This window comes from Triturus cristatus, chromosome 4_1, assembly GCF_964204655.1.
Source record: "Triturus cristatus chromosome 4_1, aTriCri1.1, whole genome shotgun sequence".
NCBI lineage: Eukaryota > Metazoa > Chordata > Amphibia > Caudata > Salamandridae > Triturus > Triturus cristatus.
This window is the reverse complement of record NC_140585.1, coordinates 227,692,049-227,713,371: the sequence shown is the minus strand read 5'-3', so window position 1 is coordinate 227,713,371 and position 21,323 is coordinate 227,692,049. Positions and strand designations below refer to the sequence as shown.

At 46.0% G+C, this 21,323-nt stretch overlaps 1 protein-coding gene across 3 annotated transcripts in view; it reads left to right on the top strand.

Annotated features, from left to right (window-relative positions):
• Positions 1-21,323, top strand: part of BRAF (B-Raf proto-oncogene, serine/threonine kinase) — an 803,995-nt gene that overhangs the window by 513,328 nt on the left and 269,344 nt on the right. For all 3 annotated transcript variants that reach the window (XM_085651927.1, XM_085651928.1, XM_085651929.1), the window contains one exon: positions 15,807-15,983. In XM_085651927.1, the coding sequence (XP_085508053.1) occupies positions 15,807-15,983 (177 nt within the window). The remainder of the gene's footprint in view (positions 1-15,806; positions 15,984-21,323) is intronic.

Genomic DNA, 21,323 nt, shown 5'->3' with positions numbered 1-21,323 from the left:
TGCATAAGTGACAAGTCAAATAGGCATAATTTCTAATTACGCCCTTTTGGCTGGTGCTATCATCTCACCACACCAAGTTTCCAGTCCTCTTTACTTTCCATTCTGCAGAGGTCTGGTAAAAATAGTGCAATTTGTTAAGTATTACATCCCATAATGTTTGTGTAAGTTACCAGATCTTTAGCTGCCACGAAACACTTAACCATAGTATGGTCCTCCAGAATAATGTCAAGACACACAACCACACACACAATCACACACACACAACCACACAACCACACACACAACCACACCCACCCACACTCAACCACACACACACAAACACACACACAACCACAATCACAAACACAACCAAACACACACACAACACACACACAACCACACACACACAACCACACACGCACACAACCACACACACAACCACAACCACACAAACAACCACACACACAACCATACACACACAACCACACAAACAACCACAACCACACACACACACAACCACACATGCACACAACCACACACCTAACCACACACACACAACACACAACCACAAACAGTTTTTTGGGCTGTCAGCATAAATACGCTGTCACCAAACACGATGAACACCTTGGGAAAGTTTGGGAAGTCACCCCCAGCTTTAAAACCACTTGCTGTTGCAGAGTGTGTGCTGTACACATGGCAATACCTTGACACAGCGGACTGTTGCAAGGAATGCTTTGAGCCTCGGAGGCTGACAGACCTCAGCCTGTGCATTAGTTCACCCCAACTTGGCGCTGCATGTAAACAGGGTGCCCACTGTCCAGCATGAAGTGAGACATTGTGATCGGGGCTGGAGATGCTATTTAGCAATCTGCTTAGAAGTTTCATTTATGGCATTAAACATAAAGGAGCACTGGCAACGCTGATAAAATGGATTTCATTTTGAGTAGTGACTAAAACTTTAAAAAACCCTTCAGTACTGAAACAAGTGCAATAGGTCTTGCATTTGCAAAAGTTTAAGCTATTAGCATTGTTCATGACAATGCCTTTTTATCTATTTTATAAAACAAACACATAAATAAATGTCATTATCATTTACAATGCCAATAGCTAGTGTTGCATTATTATTAGCAATGCCAACTGCTCACACTTTTATAATGCGAGACCTATAGCATTGCAAATGCTTGTTTGCAACCTGTTGCAGGTTTGTGCGTTCCCACCCGAGCGGTCAACTGAGCGTTGTCAGTGTTATTGCTCCAATCCAACCGTTGTCCTGCCTTATTCAGGAGGGGGTCACTGTACTCTACGCAGACTGGGCCACAATACATGCCCTCCCTTGATCAATGATTTCTTACTGCAGAGAGTCTCTCTGCGGTCCACTCTAGGCAAGCCAACTTCTACTGATTTCAATCTGCTCAGCATTGTGTCAGGGCAGGTAGGTTGTGGGAGGTGTTTAGTTTGCTTTATTGGCTATCAGGGCCTAGGCTCACCACTAACTAGTGAGATTTTTTCAAGGCTTATACCCACTAGAGGTACCTGAACTGCTCTGAACGCCCCTCTAGAGTGTAAAGACATTTATGCATGCACAAGGTTTGTTTTGTGGAGTGTGCAGTTTTTCTATGCCACTTGCTGTCTAGGCTGTTGTCCCAGTGCCAAGCTGGTGGCCTCTTGCAGCACCAGGGATCAATGAGGCATCTGCCTCCATCATTAACGACACCTGCTCACCATCTCATAGGGACGTGCACTCTTGCGGTTTTGCCCGAGGGACCTTTAATGCCAGTTCTTGTCTGCTATCTGGCCCCAGCAATGAATTGGGCTTCTTTGGGCCCACCTTCCTGGCAACTGAGGGGATTTTGCATTCCTGAGGCCCTGCTGGCCTAACACCTTTTATTGCTCGCAGCACACACCTGCCCCTTAGTACTGGCTTAGGCGACTATAGTAAGAACTGCTCCTCTGTGGCAGTACTCCAGGGGCTAACCTGTCTGTTCCTGAGCCCTCATCACGTGCTCTTCTGCTCTTGAGGTGAGTTTGATTGGAAGGGCACCTGAAGGCTAACCTGTTGATGCTTTGTTCCGCGTGGTGGGTGTGGATTTTAAGGACTACACATCCGCCGCCATCATCGGTCAGCCCATCCACCAAGGACACTATAAATCTCAATTTTTTACGCTATCACTTAAAGTGTGCCCTGCCTTTCAATGATTGCAACAACCTGTATCAACAGCGGGTTAATGGAGCCCCATTGGAACTAAACATTTTGGACAGGGGCTGTTCCACTAACTTAATTTAAAGCCAGATAGTGCAATATTATAGCCATGTAGTGGGCTGTACTGGCCAATAAAGGCCCGCTCCAGCACTAAATCCCCTCTGGCTCCGAGAGGCCTTTGTTCACAGCAGCATGTTGCTCTCTGGACTTCTACCAGCCCGTAGAAGCCCAGAGCACTCCATTGTCTGCAATGGAGTGCTCAACATTCTAATGTTCTAATAAAGAACCTTGCACTTGAACAACCTCCACCACCATGAAAAATTAAGAAATTGAGAAATTGCTCAAGTATATGTAAAATAAATTCTCAGGAGATCTTGAATATGTTCACTATTGAGATTCCTAGAAGTAAAAGATTATGATGTGACATGGCAATGATGATGCCCCCACAACAATTTGTTAGCAAGAAATAACATCTAACAGCAACCACAAATAGCATGATGCTACAACCCTTAAGTACCTCTTGCATAACTGCTTGTCGGCAGTGAAATATAACGGGGAATTTGCAAATTGAACATGTTCCAACAATCTAGACCTAATCTTGTTGCCAAAAACCTGACTGAATGAATCCTCCAAACCTATGTTAGACCTCTGTGTCCCACTGGAGTCGCAGTGGCAGTTCTACACACAAGCATTTAACAAAATACAAAGCTTTAAAAAGAAAAATGTTTTTGACTTTTCTAAGTCTTTGAATGAAAATTAAAAAACACGAAAGCTTCTATCAAGGTCCACATCATATACCATCCACCTGCTGGCAATATTATATTTGTTAAACAATTGAGGCTTCTACTTATAATGTGGTGGGGATCCAAAAGAATCATAAGTTTCACTCAACTGGTAGTCATTCCCAAGCACACCAGTGGGTTCATACAGGACCTCCCTCATAGCAAAAAAATGTATGCATATGTCTGAGACTCTGATTCCTAGTAGATTTAATTGATCACTTGCTCATCTCTTACTCATGCCAGCCCTTAAAACAGTGAACAATGGGAAACCTGAGAGACTCGAACAATAAGTCAATGATTTAAAGAATATTGACACTACCTCAGTGTCATTTTTTGCCAATTCCTGACTCTCCATTCTCCAGGAGCCCACGATAAATGGATCACAGCTCAGTATGCTGAGACAACCATGATATGGAATGTAGACATAATAACCCCAAGAAAACCCAAGAGAGAGCAACTCAGAAGATTGGTTTGTTATAGAATGTAGAATAAAGAGTGAACAGCAGTACCCCTGTGCGTCGGCGTCTTGGGCGCCAGGATGACATCGCGGGACTCACATAGACACCGCCCATGCACGCTGATGTGAGTTCTTTCCTTTTCCTCACCTGTGTTCATTCCTGGCGTTCCTTTTGGGCCAGAAGGTTAGGAGGAGGACTGGGAGGGCCCCATGGACCCTTTAACTGACCAGCTTGAGGAAGAACCAGACTGGAGAATGGACATGTATGATCCCAGTGGTCTGAACACTTACCCTGACACTGGCCTGCTTTCTCCCCTTACCATGGCTATGGAGTTGGGAGCTTCCTATGCTGAGGTGGTGAGGAGGGCAGCCGAGGTCCTCGGCCTCGAGCTCCCTGCGGTGGCAGTCAGGACTATCCTCCTGATAGAGGTGCTTCAACCAGCGGCTTCCTCTCTCAACCCCTTTTGCCATTCAGTAAAGCCCTCACATTCACTAATGTCCTCCTGGGTCCTTGGTCCAAGCCCAGCACAGGGGTTCGTGTGAATAGGACGATTGCACGCCGCCACCGTGCCGCTCCGGGCTACCCAGTGTTACTGGCCAAACACCCCTCCCCTAAAAGCTTGGTAGCCCAAGCCCCTTCATCAAAAGACGCATTCCCTTCTGCTCCCCCAGATAGGGAATCCAAGAAGCTGGACCAGCTTGGGAAGAAAATGTTCTCTTCCTCCAGCTTGTCATTGCGGTCGGTGAATACCGCATGCCTCTTCGACCACTACTCCCAAACTATCTGGGATACGGTTGCGCAGGTGCTGTCTCAGTGGCCGGGCCAATCTCTCTCAAACAGTGGCAGACGAGAGAGACGCAGCCAGATTCACCACATGATGTGGACTGGATACCACTGACTCACTGGGCAGAACGATTGCCACGTCTGTAGCTGTTAGATGCTACACCTGGTTGCGAACTTCTGGCTTCTCAGGGGATGTCCAGTCTTCTTTGATGGACATGCCCTTTGATGGCACTTGCCTTTTCGGCAACAAGGCAGACTCAGTGCTTGAGCACTTCAAGGATTCACGAGCTACGGTCAGATCTTTGGACCTCAAGTCCATCTCAGTCTGCCTTTCGTCCCTTTCATGACTATGGAAAGGGTGCCCAGGCACGTCCTGTCCAGCCCAGCCACAGAGTCATGCAAACTGTCCAGCCTCTGCGTGGCTGTGGACATGGGACCCAGCGTCCTCGTGGGTCCAGGAGCCAGTGGGTGGGCCAGTCCACAATTTCCCCCCTGCCGCAGTCTCCAAACCTTCCTATTTCGACGTTTCGGGCTCATTAATAGTCAGTTGGTGGCAGGATCCGCCATTACCTCCTCCACTGGCAATCCATCGTGTTGGACAGGTGGGTTCTGCGAATAGTCTGATGGGGCTACTCCCTCCCCTTCGAAACTACCCCTCCCTCCATGCCACCTTCTTGCGATTGCATGTGGGAGGATCATTTGGCACTTTTCCAACAGTAAATATCGGCTCTCTTGGCCAAGGGAGCTATAGAGAGGGTCCCTGGGCCAGAAGTAGGCCGTAGTTGTTATTCCCGCTACTTTCTGGTACCCAAGAAGGAGAAAGACCTGTGTCTTATCTTAGACGTCCAGGCCCTCAACTTCTTCCTCCGGAAGGAGAAGTTCAACATGCTCATCCTGGCCCAAGTTCTGTCTGCACTCGACCCAGGAGACTGGCGGTGGTGTTGGAGTTGCAGGAGACTTATTTCATATCCACGTCCTGCCGGCCCACAGACGGTTCACGGTGGGCCACGAGCACTTGCAGTTCACCGTGCTCCCCTTTGGCCTTACCAGTGCCCCTCTGGTGTTCACACAGGTGATGTGGGAGGAACAGCTCATCTGCGCAGATCAGGGGTTTCAGTCTTCCCCTATCACGGCAACTGTCTGTTGGAGGCGGGCTCGCCCCAGGCTGTCGCCTCCCACCTCCAGACTACAGCGGACCTCCTGCATTCGCTGGGGTTCACTATCACATGCCAAAGTCACATCTAACTCCCTCTCAGACGCTCCATTTCATCAGGGCAGTTCTGGACACAGTGCACTTTTGGGCTTCTCCTCCCAAGCAGTGAGTCCAGGATATTCGGGCTATGATACCGATGTTTTAGCCTCCATCTCGGATTTCAGTGAGAATGACTCTGAGGCTGCTAGGCCTCATGGCCTCCTGCATCCTGCTGGTGGATCATGACAGATGGCATATGTGGGCTCTGCAGTGGGCTTTGAAGTTCCAGCGGGCTCAGCATCAGTGGAATCTTTCCGATACATCCAGATCTCGGAGGGAATTGCTCTCCAACTGCACTGGTGGCTCACGAACCAAGAATGGATCCAAGGCACAGCCTTCTCCCTTCCCCAACCAGATCTAACAGCGGTGACGGATGAGTCACTTCTGGGATGGGGCGGCCACCTGGGGGATGCCGAGAGCAGAGGCGTCTGGGATCTGGCAGAGTCTGGCATCCAGATAAACCTTTTGGAGCTCCGGGTGATCAGACTGGCACTGGAAGAATTCCTTCCCCCTCTCAGGGGGAAAGTGGTGGAGGTGTTTACCGACAACACCACCGCCATGTGGTACTGCAACAAACAGGGCGTGGGTGGGGTCGTGGACCCTTTGTCAAGAGCCTCTCCACCTCTGGACGTGTCTGGGACATCAGGCCATAACCCTGGTGGTTCAACACCTGGCGGGTGCCCTGAACACCAGGGTGGGCAAACACAGCAGTCGGTGCCTAGTCGATCACAAATGGTGACTTCATCCAGAGGTGGTGCAAGGTCTCTTTCAGCATTGGAGAGAGCCTTGGTTGGATCTGTTTGCCTCCAAAGAGAACGTGCAATGTCAGCAGTTTTGCACGTTGGAGTTTCCAAGGCAGTGCTCGCACAGTGACGCTTCTCATCACAAGTGAAGCTTCGGCCTCCTGTATGCCTTTTTCTGCCCGTACCACTTCTTCCCAGAGTGCTCAAGTAGATCAAGCGCAACCTGGTTCAAGTCATTCTTGTAGCTCTGGACTGGGCTCGAAGAGTCTGGTACCTAGACCTTCTGAGCATGGCCATCAAACCTCTGATCAGATTGTCCCTCTGGGAAGACTTTCTGTCGCAGCAGCAGGGGAGGGTTCTTTACCCGAACTTGTCCAGTCTCCACCCCTTGAGCAGTGGCGGTTGATTGCTTTCGACCTTCCAATTGAAGTGTGTGCTATTATCTTGCCAGCCAGACACCCCTCCACCACAACGGTATACACCCGTAGATGATAAACATTTGTGGCATGGTGCACAGCACCTTTCTGCTCATCTTTCAGAGGTTCTCTTATACTTTCTTTGGCCCAGCAGGTTTCTGCCTTGGGCACTCTTAAAACATATCTTACAGCCGTCTCTGCTTTTCTTCGGCTGCCAGATCAGCCTTCTTTATTCAAGTCTCCTATCATTAACAGATTTCTTGTGTGTGCTCCCTTCGACCCTCTTCATAACTGTCCCCTCATGTTGCTGACTCTCTAAACTTCCTTTCTTGTTGCCTTCACCTATGCTCGCAGGTTGAGCGAGCTGCATGCTTTATCTTCTAAGCCCCCTTTTCTATCTGGATAAAGTAGTGCTTCGGACCTTCCTTCCTAAGGTTGTCACACCTTTTCAAATGGTGGGTTATCTATCATTTTGACCACCTTTTATCCACCCCACATCTCTCCAAGGAGGAGGAGAGACTCCACCGTCTGGACCCACAACTTGCATTGTGTTTTTATCATAATCACACAAAAGACTTCTGGGTAGATGATCAACTCTTCATTGGCTATGTGGGTGCCAAGAAAGGTAGGGCGGTTAAAAAACAGACCATCTCTCAGTGGGTTGTCCTCTGCATCAAACTATGCTATGCTTTGGCGAAAAAGTACCGGCCTTTTGAGTTGCGTGCTCATTGCACCAGAGCAACGGCGGCATTAGCACGTGGAGTTCTAATCCTTGACGTCTGTCAGGCCGCAACGTGGGCATCCTTGCACATGTTTACCAGACACTAATGTATTGTATTGTATTGTATTGTATGGCATATTTGTATAGCGCATACTGTCACCCGAAGGGTATCCTGGCGCTTTAGACAATTATACCAACACCACACATAGCAGTCAGGTGAAATTAAGCAGACCTAGGGAAGAGAAACGTTTTTAATTCTTTCTTAAAAGAGGGAAACTCCCCAGAGCTTCTCAACAATAAAGGGAGAGAATTCCAATGTTTGGCCGCCACGAAACCAAAGGCTCGGCCGCCCATACGAGCCCTCAATACCTTTGGGACTACCACAAGATGTGCTGACAGTGACCTGAGGGAGCGAGTGGGCACATACCACTGGAACAGCTCCTGCAATGGAGCAGGTCCTTGCCCATGAAGTCCCTTAAACACCAAACAAAGCGCCTTAAAGATGACTCGCTGTGAAACTGGTAGCCAGTGAAGATCGGCTAGCGCCGTAGATGAAGAGTCAGATCGACGACGGGACAGGGCTAGCTTGGCTGCCATATTCTGCACGCGTTGTAGCTTGGCCAGCAATTTATTTGGAGCTCCCAGAAGTAGTGCGTTGCAGTAGTCTAACCTACACAAGATGGTACCGCGAACCACTTCTGGGCGAACGTGGGCCGGCAGCAGCGGAAGAATCTTCCACAGCATGCGTAGCAGCATCATGCAGGTGGACACGGTTTTATTTACAAAAAGATCCAGTTGAAGATCAGGCCTAAACACAACGCCCAGGTTCCTGGCAGATACTGCTGCAGAAGGAACTTCCTGGAAGGAGGCAGGCCAAAAATCAGGAGGCAGTGGCCGAGGGATGTGGTCCAGTGAGCAGTGTAGAACCTCTGTTTTAGAGCTGTTAAACTGCAGAGAATTCTGCCTCAACCAGTCCGCAGTTGACGCCATGCATTGATGGAAAGTCTCCAGCGACACTGCGTCTTTGCCCTCGATGGAAAAGATGAGCTGCGTATCATCGGCATAGTTAATAACCGAGATGCCAAATGATTTAACCAAGCTCACCAGAGGGCGAAGATAAAGATTAAACAGTATAGGGCTGATGGCAGACCCTTGCGGTACGCCCTGCTCAACTGTTTTAATCTCTGACTGGAATGGTGGCAAGGCCACTACCTGGCGTCTGTCTCCCAAATAAGAAAACAGCCAATCGCGAGCCGAACCCTTCACCCCTGCATCCTCAAGTCTTTTGACCAAGATGTCATGGTTGACCGTGTCAAAAGCGGCCGACATGTCGAGCAGCACTAAAAAGGCCGCTCGCCCAATGTCGGCCCGCGAACGAAGATCGTCCAACACGGTCACCAGGGCCGATTCCGTGCCATGTGCTGGTCTGAAGCCAAATTGAGACGCGTCCAAGCAGCAGTTGGTCTCCAGGAAACTGGACAGATGTTTAGTAACCAGTTTCTCTAAGATCTTAATGGGAAAAGGAAGCAGCGATATAGGTCTATAATTCGCTGGACAGGTGGGATCCAAAGTTTCCTTCTTCAACAAAGGTGAGACCACTGCTAATTTCCAACACTTTGGAACACGTGCCAAAGAAAGAGACTGGCAACAGATAGCATACAGCGGAGGAAAAAGCTCCGTCTGGATATCCAAGTCCAGAGGGGTGGGTACCATGCTCGTTCGTTCTCAAGGACTTTCTAGTTTGAGACCATCCTCTGGGGATGATATTGCTGGAGTATCCATTCTAAGGTAAGGAATCTACAACTAACAAATAGTCTCTATCAGATGAACAAGTTACTTACCTTCGGTAACGATGTATCTGGTAGAGACATATGTTAGTTGTAGATTCCTTACCGCTTGGCCATCCTCGCCGCACTGAGAATTTGATTTCTAGGGCTAGGGGCTTCCCTAACGGGCCCTAGTTTTGACGCACCAGTGGTCAGTGTCTTTTATGGCTCTGTGCTTCTGGTGTAGAAAGTCGTGTTAAGAACTGACGTCAGCGCCCACATGGGTGGAGTCTATGTAGGTCCTGCAACGTCATCCCGTCATCAACAACGCCGACGACGGATGCGGAATGGACCAACAACACTTAAAGACGCGGAGGGGTACTGCTGAAAAACAATCTCTGGAACCAGATAGAAATTCTAAGGTAAGGAATCTACAACTAACATATGTCTCTACCAGGTACATCGTTACCGAAGGTAAGTTACTTGTTCTTCAAAATTATTAAAAAAGCACTATCCAAAAATTCCTACTATCTCCCAAGAGAAATGTGAGTAGCTCACCTACTTGTGTGCTTAGAACATGATTTACATCTCTTCACACTCTTTATGAACGTTGAGGACAGTGAGAACACCGCTGTGAAATCTAAGACCCATGGTCTACCTTCATTGTAGTCACTGCAACGTAACTGCTCAGCACTATGGGGAAGCCCATGCCTACCTTCCATTTCTCAGAAGCCATCATACTGCTCTTCTTAAAGGGAACAGCTCCTCTTTTTTTAACTTAAGGAAGGAAAATGGGCTATTTACTCTTCCCCACTATCCATTAATAAATACCCTGTCAAATTGTTGCGGTTAAACCATCAGTTGTGGATGCATCTGACTAGGTTAGAGCACCTAAACTTAGAAATGTACAAGCTACAAACAAGCAAGATGCAAATACACAGCAAGGGTTACAAATTAATAGTTAATGTGATTTTTCAAAAGTCATATCTGAATAATGGAATAAAAATTCATTGTTTTGTATTGATTTTTATATATGCACATTTACTATTTGATGTCCAGTATATATACAAAACCAAACGATGTTCTTTATGTTGAAGTTGTACAGAAACAGTCCATTAATATAAGTTAATTTGAGGTTCTAGAATTTCAGCCTAGAAGGGTGCTTGGCACTAATGTGTTGCTCTGCCTCAATGCATGAATGCACTCCACAGGATTTTCTGGAGTCATACAAACCTCTTCCATGGCTATGCCTTTCGATGTTTTACGCTTGTCCAGCAAGAAAAGAGGTGAAACGTTTTTAAGAAAGTAGGGCCATGGCACACTCCTTGAGTCATTTGACCCCTGCCAAACTGTTTCCTAATCAATTTAGGAAATTCGAAGTCTACTCAAGGGGGCTGTCGTATAGGCAACCTTCATCTTCCCAGCTTCTGCTGCAGTCACAAAGGTCCTTTTGATATGGATCTGGCAGGCACACTGCACGTCACCAAGGGCACCAGTCTTCCCAGTCCCCTTTCCCTACGGCAACAGCCACCAAGCTGCTTTAACTTGTACACAACTCCCCGTGGAAGGCAGGATCTAGAACTTTCTCTAGGGCTAGCGATCCTTAATGTCCAACTGTTTTGGTCCTTCAGATAGATCAGCCTGCCCTTTTTTGGCAGGTTTATGTAGCGCAATTTGGCCAAGGGGCATTAGCGTTTTACATGACAACCAGACATTGCACTTTACTTTAAATCATTTTTTTATGCACAGGGAGGTTGTGATTTGAATTATAAGATATTGAGCAAACGACAGGATTTGAACCTGGTTCCCCAGTTCCAAGGTTCAGTAGTTCAGGCAGCAAGCCTACATATCCTCCCCTTTATTTTCCTCAACTGAATCTTCTCTCCACATCAGAGCCACTCTCAGAGAATCACCTGTCCATTCTATTGCAAGAGGTGCACGTTTTACTTTCCCGAAGCCTCATTGAAAGAGTTTTGGACCAGAAAATAGAGGAGGGTTGCTACTTTCACTATTTTCTCATGCTGAAGACGGAAGGGGGCATTCAGACCATCTAAAATCTTTGCCCTCTGAATGCCATGCCATGAAAGGACAATTTCAAAAGGCTCATGCTAGCACGGATCCTGTCTTCCCTGGATTTGAGTGACTGGATGGTGTCCTTGGACCTGCAGCACGTTCATTTTCATGAACCTGTCCTGGAGTCCCACAGATTTCATCCTCTGTTCAAAGCAGCCAAGGAGCATCCCCTTTGACCTAACCAGAGCTCCTTGAGTGTTCATGCAAGTGATGGAGGTGGTTGCTGCGCACCTTCGGAAGTCAGAAATACCAGTTTTCCTCTACCTCAAAAGTCTGTCTGTCGAAAGCAGACTAGCTAAGGTCAGTCATAGAGCACCTCCACACTATGATGAACCTTCCAACATCATTGAGATTCACAGTGAACAAGCCGGAGTCAAACCTGGCTTCTTCACAGAAGCGTTATTCATTGGGGATGTCCTGGGTACAGTACTGTCCAGGGCCTTCTCTCTGTTCCAATGAGTCCAGGATATTCGGATATTCGGTGTAGGTAAGTAGGATCTGCTTTATTGGTCACCCCCACTTTTAGCTGGTGTCATTATGTTTTTCTGACTAATCTGACTGGGATCCTGCTAACGAATACCCCAATTTCTGTGCTTCCTCCCTAAATTAGACATGGTGAGTACTGCGGTACACTCCAGATTTGCTACTGGTGTACCATGGTAAGTCCCTAGTATATGGTCCTAAACGTACCCAGGGCATTGGTACACCAGGGGTCTATCATGGGCTGAAGCATGTATTATGTCACCCATCAGAGACCACTCAAATTGTGACTCGAGGCCTGCCATAGCAGTCTGTTTAAGCTGGTGGTGCATCACTTACGACAGATATAGGTTTCCCTATATCCAAGGTCACTATACTTAAAACCTCTAAGTCTCCCCTAAGGCAGGCCTTTCAATCCTGAAGGCATTACGCAATGACCATCTCTAAACTGGCTGTAACAAACCATGTCATGTTTGCTATCAAACATGTTGGAATCATGCCTCCCACACCGTAAACGGAGTCGGACTCAAGTCAGCCCCACGCATTTTTACGAAATGCCTCTCTCCGGTGGCTGCATATCTCAGGCAGCAACACCATCAGGTTTTTCCCTACCTCAACGACTGGCTCGTCAAGGCTCCTTCTCTGGACGGCGCGACCAGGTCTTCCGACACCTGTCTGCAGCTTTTCAGTCACCTAGAACTCACTCTCAATCAGGACAAGTCCGTTCTCCAGCCTTCTCAGCGGATAACCTTTCTGGGGACTACTCTTGACACAACCCTGAAAAAGGCTTTCCCATCACAAGAGCGACGGAACAAACTTCTTCATTTGGCAAATCACATAAAATCCAAGAAGTCTCTCTCATTACGCCTTTTCAAATCCCTTCTCGGAATGATGTCATCCTGTATTCTGCTTGTTCCTTACTGTCGCCTCCACATGCGCCCTCTCCAAGAAGCACTGTCGGCTCAATGGATTAAATCCGAAGGATCCTTCGACGATGTCATTCAAGTGACCCCTCAGATGGTCACTGCTCTGCAGTGGTGGACTCGGCCACGGAATCTTTCTCAAGGCCTGCCTTTCTTGCTCCAAGCTTCTCCACAGGTCATCACAACAGATGCGTCCCTGGAGGGTTGGGGAGCTTTCCTCCAAGATCTTCGAATCAGCGGGAAGTGGTCTCCTGCCGAACGAAGCTTCACATAAACCTCCTCGAGCTACGAGTTGTCTATCTGGCTCTCCTGGCGTTCCTTCCTAGGATCAAAGGTTCTCTAGTGCTAGTCCGGACGGACAATACTACGACGATGCACTACCTGAACAAGCAGGGAGGGACACGTTCACTGACACTATCTCACGAATCTCAAAAAATCTGGAACTGGTTACTCCATCACAACATTTCTCTTCGAGCGCAATATGTTCCAGGAACAGACAACGTACTGGCCGATTCTCTAAGCAGGCAACAAACAACATGCCACAAATGGAAGTTGAACCAGCGGACTCTCGACCGCATATTCTCCCAATGGGGTACTCCTCTCTTGGACCTATTTGCTACCAAGCAGAACGCCAAATGCCAAAACTTCGCAAGCTGGCATCCCCAACGGGGATCTCTAGGGAATGCATTTTCGATCGCATGGTTCAACGTCTTTGCATATGCTTTTCCACTGATTCACCTGATTCCCAGGGTCCTCAGGAAAATGAAGACAGAACCCTGCACGCTAATCCTAATAGCTCCGGCGTGGCCGCGCCAGCATTGGTTCACGGAGCTCCGTCTTCTTTCTCTGGATCCGCCGATCTCTTTGAAACAGTTTCCCTCTCTCCTCACAATGAACCGGGAACAAGTCCTGCATCTCTCAAGTTATCGGCTTAGCTCCTGAGTTCTGAGAGTTTCATGGCGTAGACATTCCTCCAGACTGCAGGGCGGTTCTGGCTCGGGCTCGAGCCGACAGTACTAACAAGACATATTCCTTAAAATGGAAGAGGTTCTGCATCTGGTGTAAGTCAGCGAAAATACACCCTCTTTCGTCTTCCCCAGAACAAATACTACCTTACCTTCTTCACCTGGCAACTTCAGGTCTTGCTCACGCCTCTATTACAGTTAATCTAGCAGCAATATCCCGTTTCAGAAGATCTTCTTCAGGCCCTTCTCTTTGGTCTAGTAGGTTGATTAAACAATTTCTCAAAGGCCTATTCAGGACTTTTCCTCCAGTGAAGTCTCTGCCTCCAACTTGGCAGCTCAACACAGTTCTTGCTCCGCTTATGAAACACCCTTTTGAGCCGATACACAGAGCTGATCTTAAGTATCTTTCTTGGAAGACGGCACTCCTTCTAGCCCTTACCTCTGCCAGGCGTGTAAGTGAGCTCCATGCATTCTCAGTTCAAGACCCTTTTCTTCAGTTCAAACATGACAGGGTCATACTGCGGACTAATCCGAAGTTTGTGCCCAAAGTCCTGTCCGACTTTCACCTTAATGAACCTATAGTCTTACGGACCTTTTTTCCGAATCCTCAAACAGCGGCAAAAAGAACTCTACACTCTCTAGACCTTAAACGCTGCCTTAAATTCTAGCTTCACAGGACAAAATCGTTATGCAAATCCAACCAACTCTTTGTGGCTTACAGTCGACCTAGGAAGGGTCTTCCACTGACTAAACAAAGTATCTCTCGTTGAATTTCTGGAGCTATTACTTTCTGTCACCAGCAAGCAGGCCACCCTTTGCGTTTCACGGTTCGAGCCCATTCCACCAGGGCGAGGTCTACTTCCATGGCACTCTTTGCGGGTGTCCCTATCACTGACATTTGCAGAGCGGCAACATGGAAGACGCCGCATACTTTTACCAAGCATTACTGCTTGGATACGAAACTCATGAAGGATGCTGCAGTGGGACAGGTGGTGTTTCGTCATCTATTTCGCTAGAGGTGAGCCCTTTTTTCATCCCTCCATCCTTTCTTTTATACGCACATTTCTCTATTGTGTTCCATAATGGTTTCTTTGGTTGACCTTTGGTACTTTCTATGTTTTACATTTATATGTTATTTTCTGGTGAATTTATATATGCTGTACCATCCAAATTGTGCTTATCATTGCTTACTACTCTGATTCAGGCATGTGAATCTATGAAAGATACCCTAATAATGGATAAAGAATGCGTTACTTACCTGTAACTGCAGTTATCCAGTATTGGTATCTTTCATAGATTCACATGCAACCCTCCTGCCTTCCCTGGAAGGGCTCTCCTAGTTCTCTCAGTGGTACACCTTCTTAGCACTGTGCTTCCAAAAATCTGAGGGACTAGAGCTTCTTCCAGGTGGGTTCCAGTGGGTGTGATAGCTGATTGGCTCTTCTCTAGAGTTTGGTCCTTTTTACAAAAGGACATGGAGATGTTTCTAATGTGAGGCCCTTGGCCTATTACTATATATATCTAATGGAACATTACTTTATTTATGTACCGGGGACTCCCCATCTCGACGACGGGGAATGATTCAGGCATGTGAATCTATGAAAGATACCATTACTGGACAACTGCAGATACAGGTAAGTAACCCATTCTTTATGCATGTGCTGGTATAGAAACTCAGGAAATTCCAGCCCTTGGGTAATGACCAGAATTTTCAGATTTACCTACAACTGTCCTGACTCCTATTACCTGCCCTGTTCTTTGGAGGGCAAGCAACCTCTTGCGAACACCATTGGTAACTGAATGTCCCCTGGCGGGACATCCTGGAGTAAGAAGTGGGTGAAAGGCCGTCTGCAGCCTTCGTAGGTGCTGAGAAGGGCAGGCCCATGATGGGTGTCACCCGGCTGCTAGCCAATCCAAGTCTTGGGTGGTCCAATGAGCAATGTCTGTTAAGGCCTGAGGCTCAGAGCAAGTGACTGGATAGGGGCTTCCTTTTGACCTTAGCAGCCCATCACAGCATTGAGAATAGTTCATCATGCTGTTTCAAATTGCATTTATGCTACTGGTAATTATTCACTGTGCTTAGCTACTTATAATTAAAAAGAAATGATGCGCTACAAATTATTTGGCTTGCAACTTCATACCCCACTAATTACTGTCTTGTATGTAATATCGCTCCTAGGGAGCACTTTTCCATATAGAAACATACTTGAGAATGTTTAATTATATAGTTCACAGATGTGAGTTTCTCTTCTGTTTCTTCCACAGGAAAACACGACATGTGAATATTTTACTTTTCATGGGATATTCTACGAAACCTCAGCTAGCTATTGTTACTCAGTGGTGCGAGGGCTCCAGTCTGTATCACCATCTACACATCATAGAGACCAAATTTGAGATGATTAAACTCATAGACATTGCACGACAGACCGCACAAGGCATGGAGTGAGTTTTGGTTGTCAGTATTGTTGAAGGTTTTATCTGTGGGTTATGCAAAGTGCTTAACAGGTGAGAGAAAACCTTTAAGCATGGAAAAAGAGGGTAGGAGAATTTTGAAAATTTACAAAATGTACTGAGAAATGGTGAAAATATTAGCTGTAATTTCATGAGATTAAATAAACGTACTTGATTGGCTGGTTCCTGCAGTAGGAAGCAGTATTCTGCAGAAATACTGGGCGTAAAGGTGACTAATTGTCTGCTGTTCATTCACACTTTCCTTTGGTTCTCCAGGATGCCTTCACTCTCTTAAATTGCTGAAGTATCCTTTCTTTATAGATGTCTACCTTGCATACTTAGAACTTTGACGCAACTGTCTCGATGAGATAAAATTAAAGCCTGTACATTTCGATAAGTGACAGACAAACCTAAATGTGCATCTCTATACGTATTAAGCATTAGTGTAAAATAGGGCCACTTTAGTAAAAGTCACTTGTCCTCTGCCACCACTGTTCTTTTGGTTTGCTGTTGGTAGTCCTTGCTTCCATAGTATAAGCCGTAATGCTTTGCTAGTTGGGTCACAGAGCAATCTTTGTTATTGCATACTGACTGCTTTGCATCCTACATTTTGCTCTAAGAATATTCTAAGGTAAGGAATCTGTGGCTAGATAGAGTCTCTACGAAATAAGGTGTTACTGAAGGTAAGTAACTTCTTCATATAGGATACTGTGTGTTTGTGCAAAGGGGCTGCAATGAGTCTGCATTCCTGTGGCGTTTCCTCAGCTACATCCTGAAGTTTATCGCTGTGTCTTGCGAGCTCATGTTTTATTTTATGTATTGAAATCTTTGGCTATCTCTAAGGTCATATTGATACTGGAGTTCCTCGAAAGCAAGGATCCTATGTGTCAGGTAAGTCACTTAACTTAGATATTCCCATTGTGCACCATGGTTTCCATCTCTCCAAATGTAGAATGCGTCTGTGTCCCATATGGTGGTCTCCAATGTCACCTTCCCTCCTCACCCCAATCAGGATTTAGACCTAGGCATAGTACTGAGACTTGCTTGGTTGAGGTGTCGGATTGTGCTAGATGTACCATTGTTGCAGGCGGCAGGGAAGTTCTGGTATTGTTGGACCTGTCAGCAACATTCAACACGGTCCCACATCACAGGCTGTTTGAACGCCGTGGTGAGATTGGCATTAGAGATAATGCCTAGAACTGGCTTAAGTCCTTTCTTGCGGACAGGAGTTAGGGGTTTTGGCTACTCCCTTATTCTTCTACCGGTGGAAGGGTGTCAGTCGAGTCCCTCAGCGTTCTGCACTCAGTCCCACTATGTTTAACATCTTCTTGCTCCCCGTAGACAAGGTGGTGGAATCATTTGAGGCTAAGATAATTTCTTATGCTGATGACACCCAGATTCTCTTTGCTTTTAACAAAGGGGTCTCCATCAATTCAGATGTCATCCAGCCCTGTCTCTCAGTGGTTTTTCAATGGCTGACATGCAACCGTTTGAAATGCAACACGGAGAAGACAGAGGTGCTCAGTGTTGGACATAATCTTCTTTTAAACTTAAGATGTCCATTGGCCTATAGGGGTACCTTCACCAGACACCCAAGCCGCTGTTGCATAAAACTTAGGGATTAAATTTGACAATAAAATGTAATTTCATAATCAGATTATCTTGTTGCTGGGATTCTACACAAATACAGACCTATGCACAGAAAATGGGTCCTTGGTGTATAGGGACTGAGTCTTCCTACCACCTTAGTACCCACAAACCCAGGACCGACTAGCTATAGTGTCGCACTTGCTCTCCTACTCATTCACAGAGAAACAAATGATTAGACACCCCAGAACTCAACACTCCCAGATCGCTCAGGAATTGCGGTTACAATACACACCCTTTCGCTCACTCTCTTGTACTTGTCCACAATAAGATCTGACGGAGACACGAAACAGTTGACAATATTTATTTTAACCAATGTGCCCCAACATGCAGTATATGTGCCACAACAAGCCGAAAAATGAATAGTACAAATATCGTCAGCATAGCAGTCAGTCCTTAAATCATGAAGGGAGATGTCATCATAGAAAGACAATGGAGAAAGGACTATAGTGCCTAGCCTCCCTCCCCTTGCTAAGAAGAAGTATTATTATATAATAGAAGAGCTCTGGGCTTAGTCAGCAGACCCCATTCCTTAGCCTATAGATGGTAGATCTGCATCATGGGTGCTCTTCTCCTTGGAATGGTCCCTCTCCAAGTGTGTGTCACCTATTTGTGCACCCCACTGAAAACCCAAGTACGCTGTCCAAACAACAGCAGCATCCCTATGGGCCACGTGATACCCTCCCCTTGGCCAAGGCGTTAGCCCTATGCAAAAAAACATAAATCATAGGTAAGCAGAGGCAAAGCGTTTTCTCGAAGGCCAAATAGTGTACTTTGGAAGCTAAAAAATAGTTTGTACTGCCAGGCAGGAACGTTCCAGACTTTTGCCAATCGGGCGCTTCAAAATTGCTAACCACTTATAGTTAGTCTTCAAAGTCAAACATGTTGCAGGAAAAGTGGAATGCAATGACCTCCAGGACGTGGTCCATTCCTTCCTTTGTAATAATGAATGCCATCCAGTTTAGTAGGTCGAAGGAGGACACATGTTCCTCATATACAAAAGCCGTTAGGAGCATCTCAGGGCAACCTGCGTTAACTTTGATGAAACTGCGATCTATGAGGTGCTGCACAAGAGCACAGATACTCAAGTCTGCCGTTGGTCCGAGTAGAGGATCGCATACCAAACGCCTACCTCTGGCACACACCTGGTCAAGGTCCTTCAACAGACCCATTAGCAGATCGTTGCACACAGGTGAAGTAGGCATAACGGAAGGTCAGCCAGTAGTCGATGGCAAAAGACTCCACTGGCATATAACCAACAAGCTGCCACATTCGATTACGGTACAGCTGCAACTGGACCGGGTCTGGCAGTTCCAGAGATAGAGCATCCATCGCAAAGCAATAATAGGAGAACCAGCACCCCACAAACCAACAGGAGCACCAGGGGAAACCCTCAGAAGGTGCAGGAAAAAATAGAATGAATAAAGGCCGGAATTACTCCAAAAATAGTCTGAAAGACAGTAACAAGGCTGAATCCCACAGGTTTAAAAAGGTGAGCAAGGCCCTCTGTATCAGATGCATTAAATATTTGGTAGATTAGAGTGGGAGATTCTTGTATAGCAACAAGTGTATCTCACTTGCTGTTCTTGCCACCTGCAATTCGAAGGTCTCTTGAACCGATGTGAGAGCCACTTCTTGTTGAAACAATAGCGCTTTGAGTCTGCTTAGTTTAATAAAATCTGTTTTCAAAGTCAGAATAGAAAGCCAAAGCAAACTATCTACAATCACATGCGGGGGTGGCAATAGGACATTGCTGCAACATGAAACTCGTTGAGAAACCGTTACAATATACCGGATGCCAGCTCTCAAGCTGCAGCAATCGTGGTTATTCAAAATAAGATAACTACCGTTAGAAAGCAAAGTTAATATAGGAATAATAGCCGGGTGAGGGGTACCTTTAAAAAAACAAGCCAGATTAGGGGCCGAAACGTTACAGGCTGCATGAAGCTTAGCCTGTTTACAGACTAGGGAATGTCCTACTGTGGAATCACAGTCCTACCCTGTAAGGAAAACTTCCTTTTCTGTGCATTGACATCTGTAAGCGAAAGGTAATGACCATAATTCCTGAATAAAATTATTGCCATGGGGCTCATATCTCCCAACGGGATGATGTTTCATACATGATGTGAACTGAAAAAGTGAGATAGGCAGTGAAATAACCACAAGTATTAACCACAAAGCTGAATCAGTCTTGGCTACCGAAAACGGTAACTGTTCTAATTGTTAAATATGTAACAACAATGTGTATGTGGCATCTTTCATGGAGATTAATTTCTGTTTATCGGTCAAATGAAACGGCAAAAACAGTGCAGATGCATTCAAATAATCCCATGGCACTTTACCATTTTTGAGTGTTTGCAACATCCAAGCAAACTGCATTACAGAACGCAACTGATTTTGACCATGATACAAAAGTCGACACTTCATGCTGAACAATGTCATTGACAGAAGATACAATATTATCTAAAGTATATGTACAGGAAGACCGTTTATTAATACTGTTATCGACTACTGCAAGGACTTTTTCTAAATTAGCCTGATCAATTTGGCGCAGACACACAGCAGTTTCCATCTGCGACAGTTTCCAAAATTCATTATATGCAGAATAAATAAAATGTTTCGTACGAGGGGATTTTGGACCTAAAAGAAAATCAGCCAAATTGATGTCACTGGACATTTGAGAGAGGTGTTGTTTCACAGAGTGTGGAATGCTTCAACCATTGCTGACATAATTTACCCACTGAATATGTGGTGACTGTATGTGAATGTGGGAAGCGTGGATCAGGTCTACTTTGTGTAAAACCTTTGGTAGTATTCAAAAAGCTCAATTGACTGGCATTTGAAGTTGTTGGCCACACTAACCATCCCATGGGGTCAATATTGGAAGAGTTAAGTGTGCCATTTTGAAATAAGACAGCTAAGTCTTCAATTGTGTAGTTAGTGTATGTTTGCCATGTATCATATGGTGCTAGTGATGGAATGGAGAGAATATTTAGATTTTTGGCTGTGGCTAAACCAAAACAAGTAGTTAGTTGTACCGTGTCATTTAAAAATATCATTTGAGACGGTATCAGACATGCACAATGCTAAGCTCCAGTGCCTTGCGCTTGCCAATCTCTAGTTCCCCAGATGGATTTTAAATCAATTGTGTCCTTTCAATGCTCATAACCCTTCACGGAAAGTCATTCCTGAAGGACATGGAGTAAACCAGTTTAGTTTGTGTTAACATAAATTTAACTTGGGGCGGCATCTTCAATTTATAAAAATAGGACTGTGGGTCAGATAGATTGTAACCAGAGAAATATACAAATTTACTTTGTTGGGTCTTCTTACTTCTCAGTAATGGTGTTGGACAATGCTCCCATTGGGTATAATTAAAAAAGGGTCTCTGTGTTTTTGTCTTATGTAAGAAATGATGGCCATAATGTTGATAACAAAATTAATCTGCGTAATTAGCCAAATTTAAATACACATCTTCAGTGTCAAATGCAGCATAATATTTTAAATCCGAAAATAACCAATGAACGGCATGAACATCCCAGTCATCAGAATGGATGTCAAGCAAAACCACATCTCCCAAGGAAACGTGGAAGACGTATGGAATGTTCAAATTTCCATCGGGGCATGGATATTGTATGCAACTTTATCCCAGATGATGCCATCAACAACAGGGAACGCTGATAT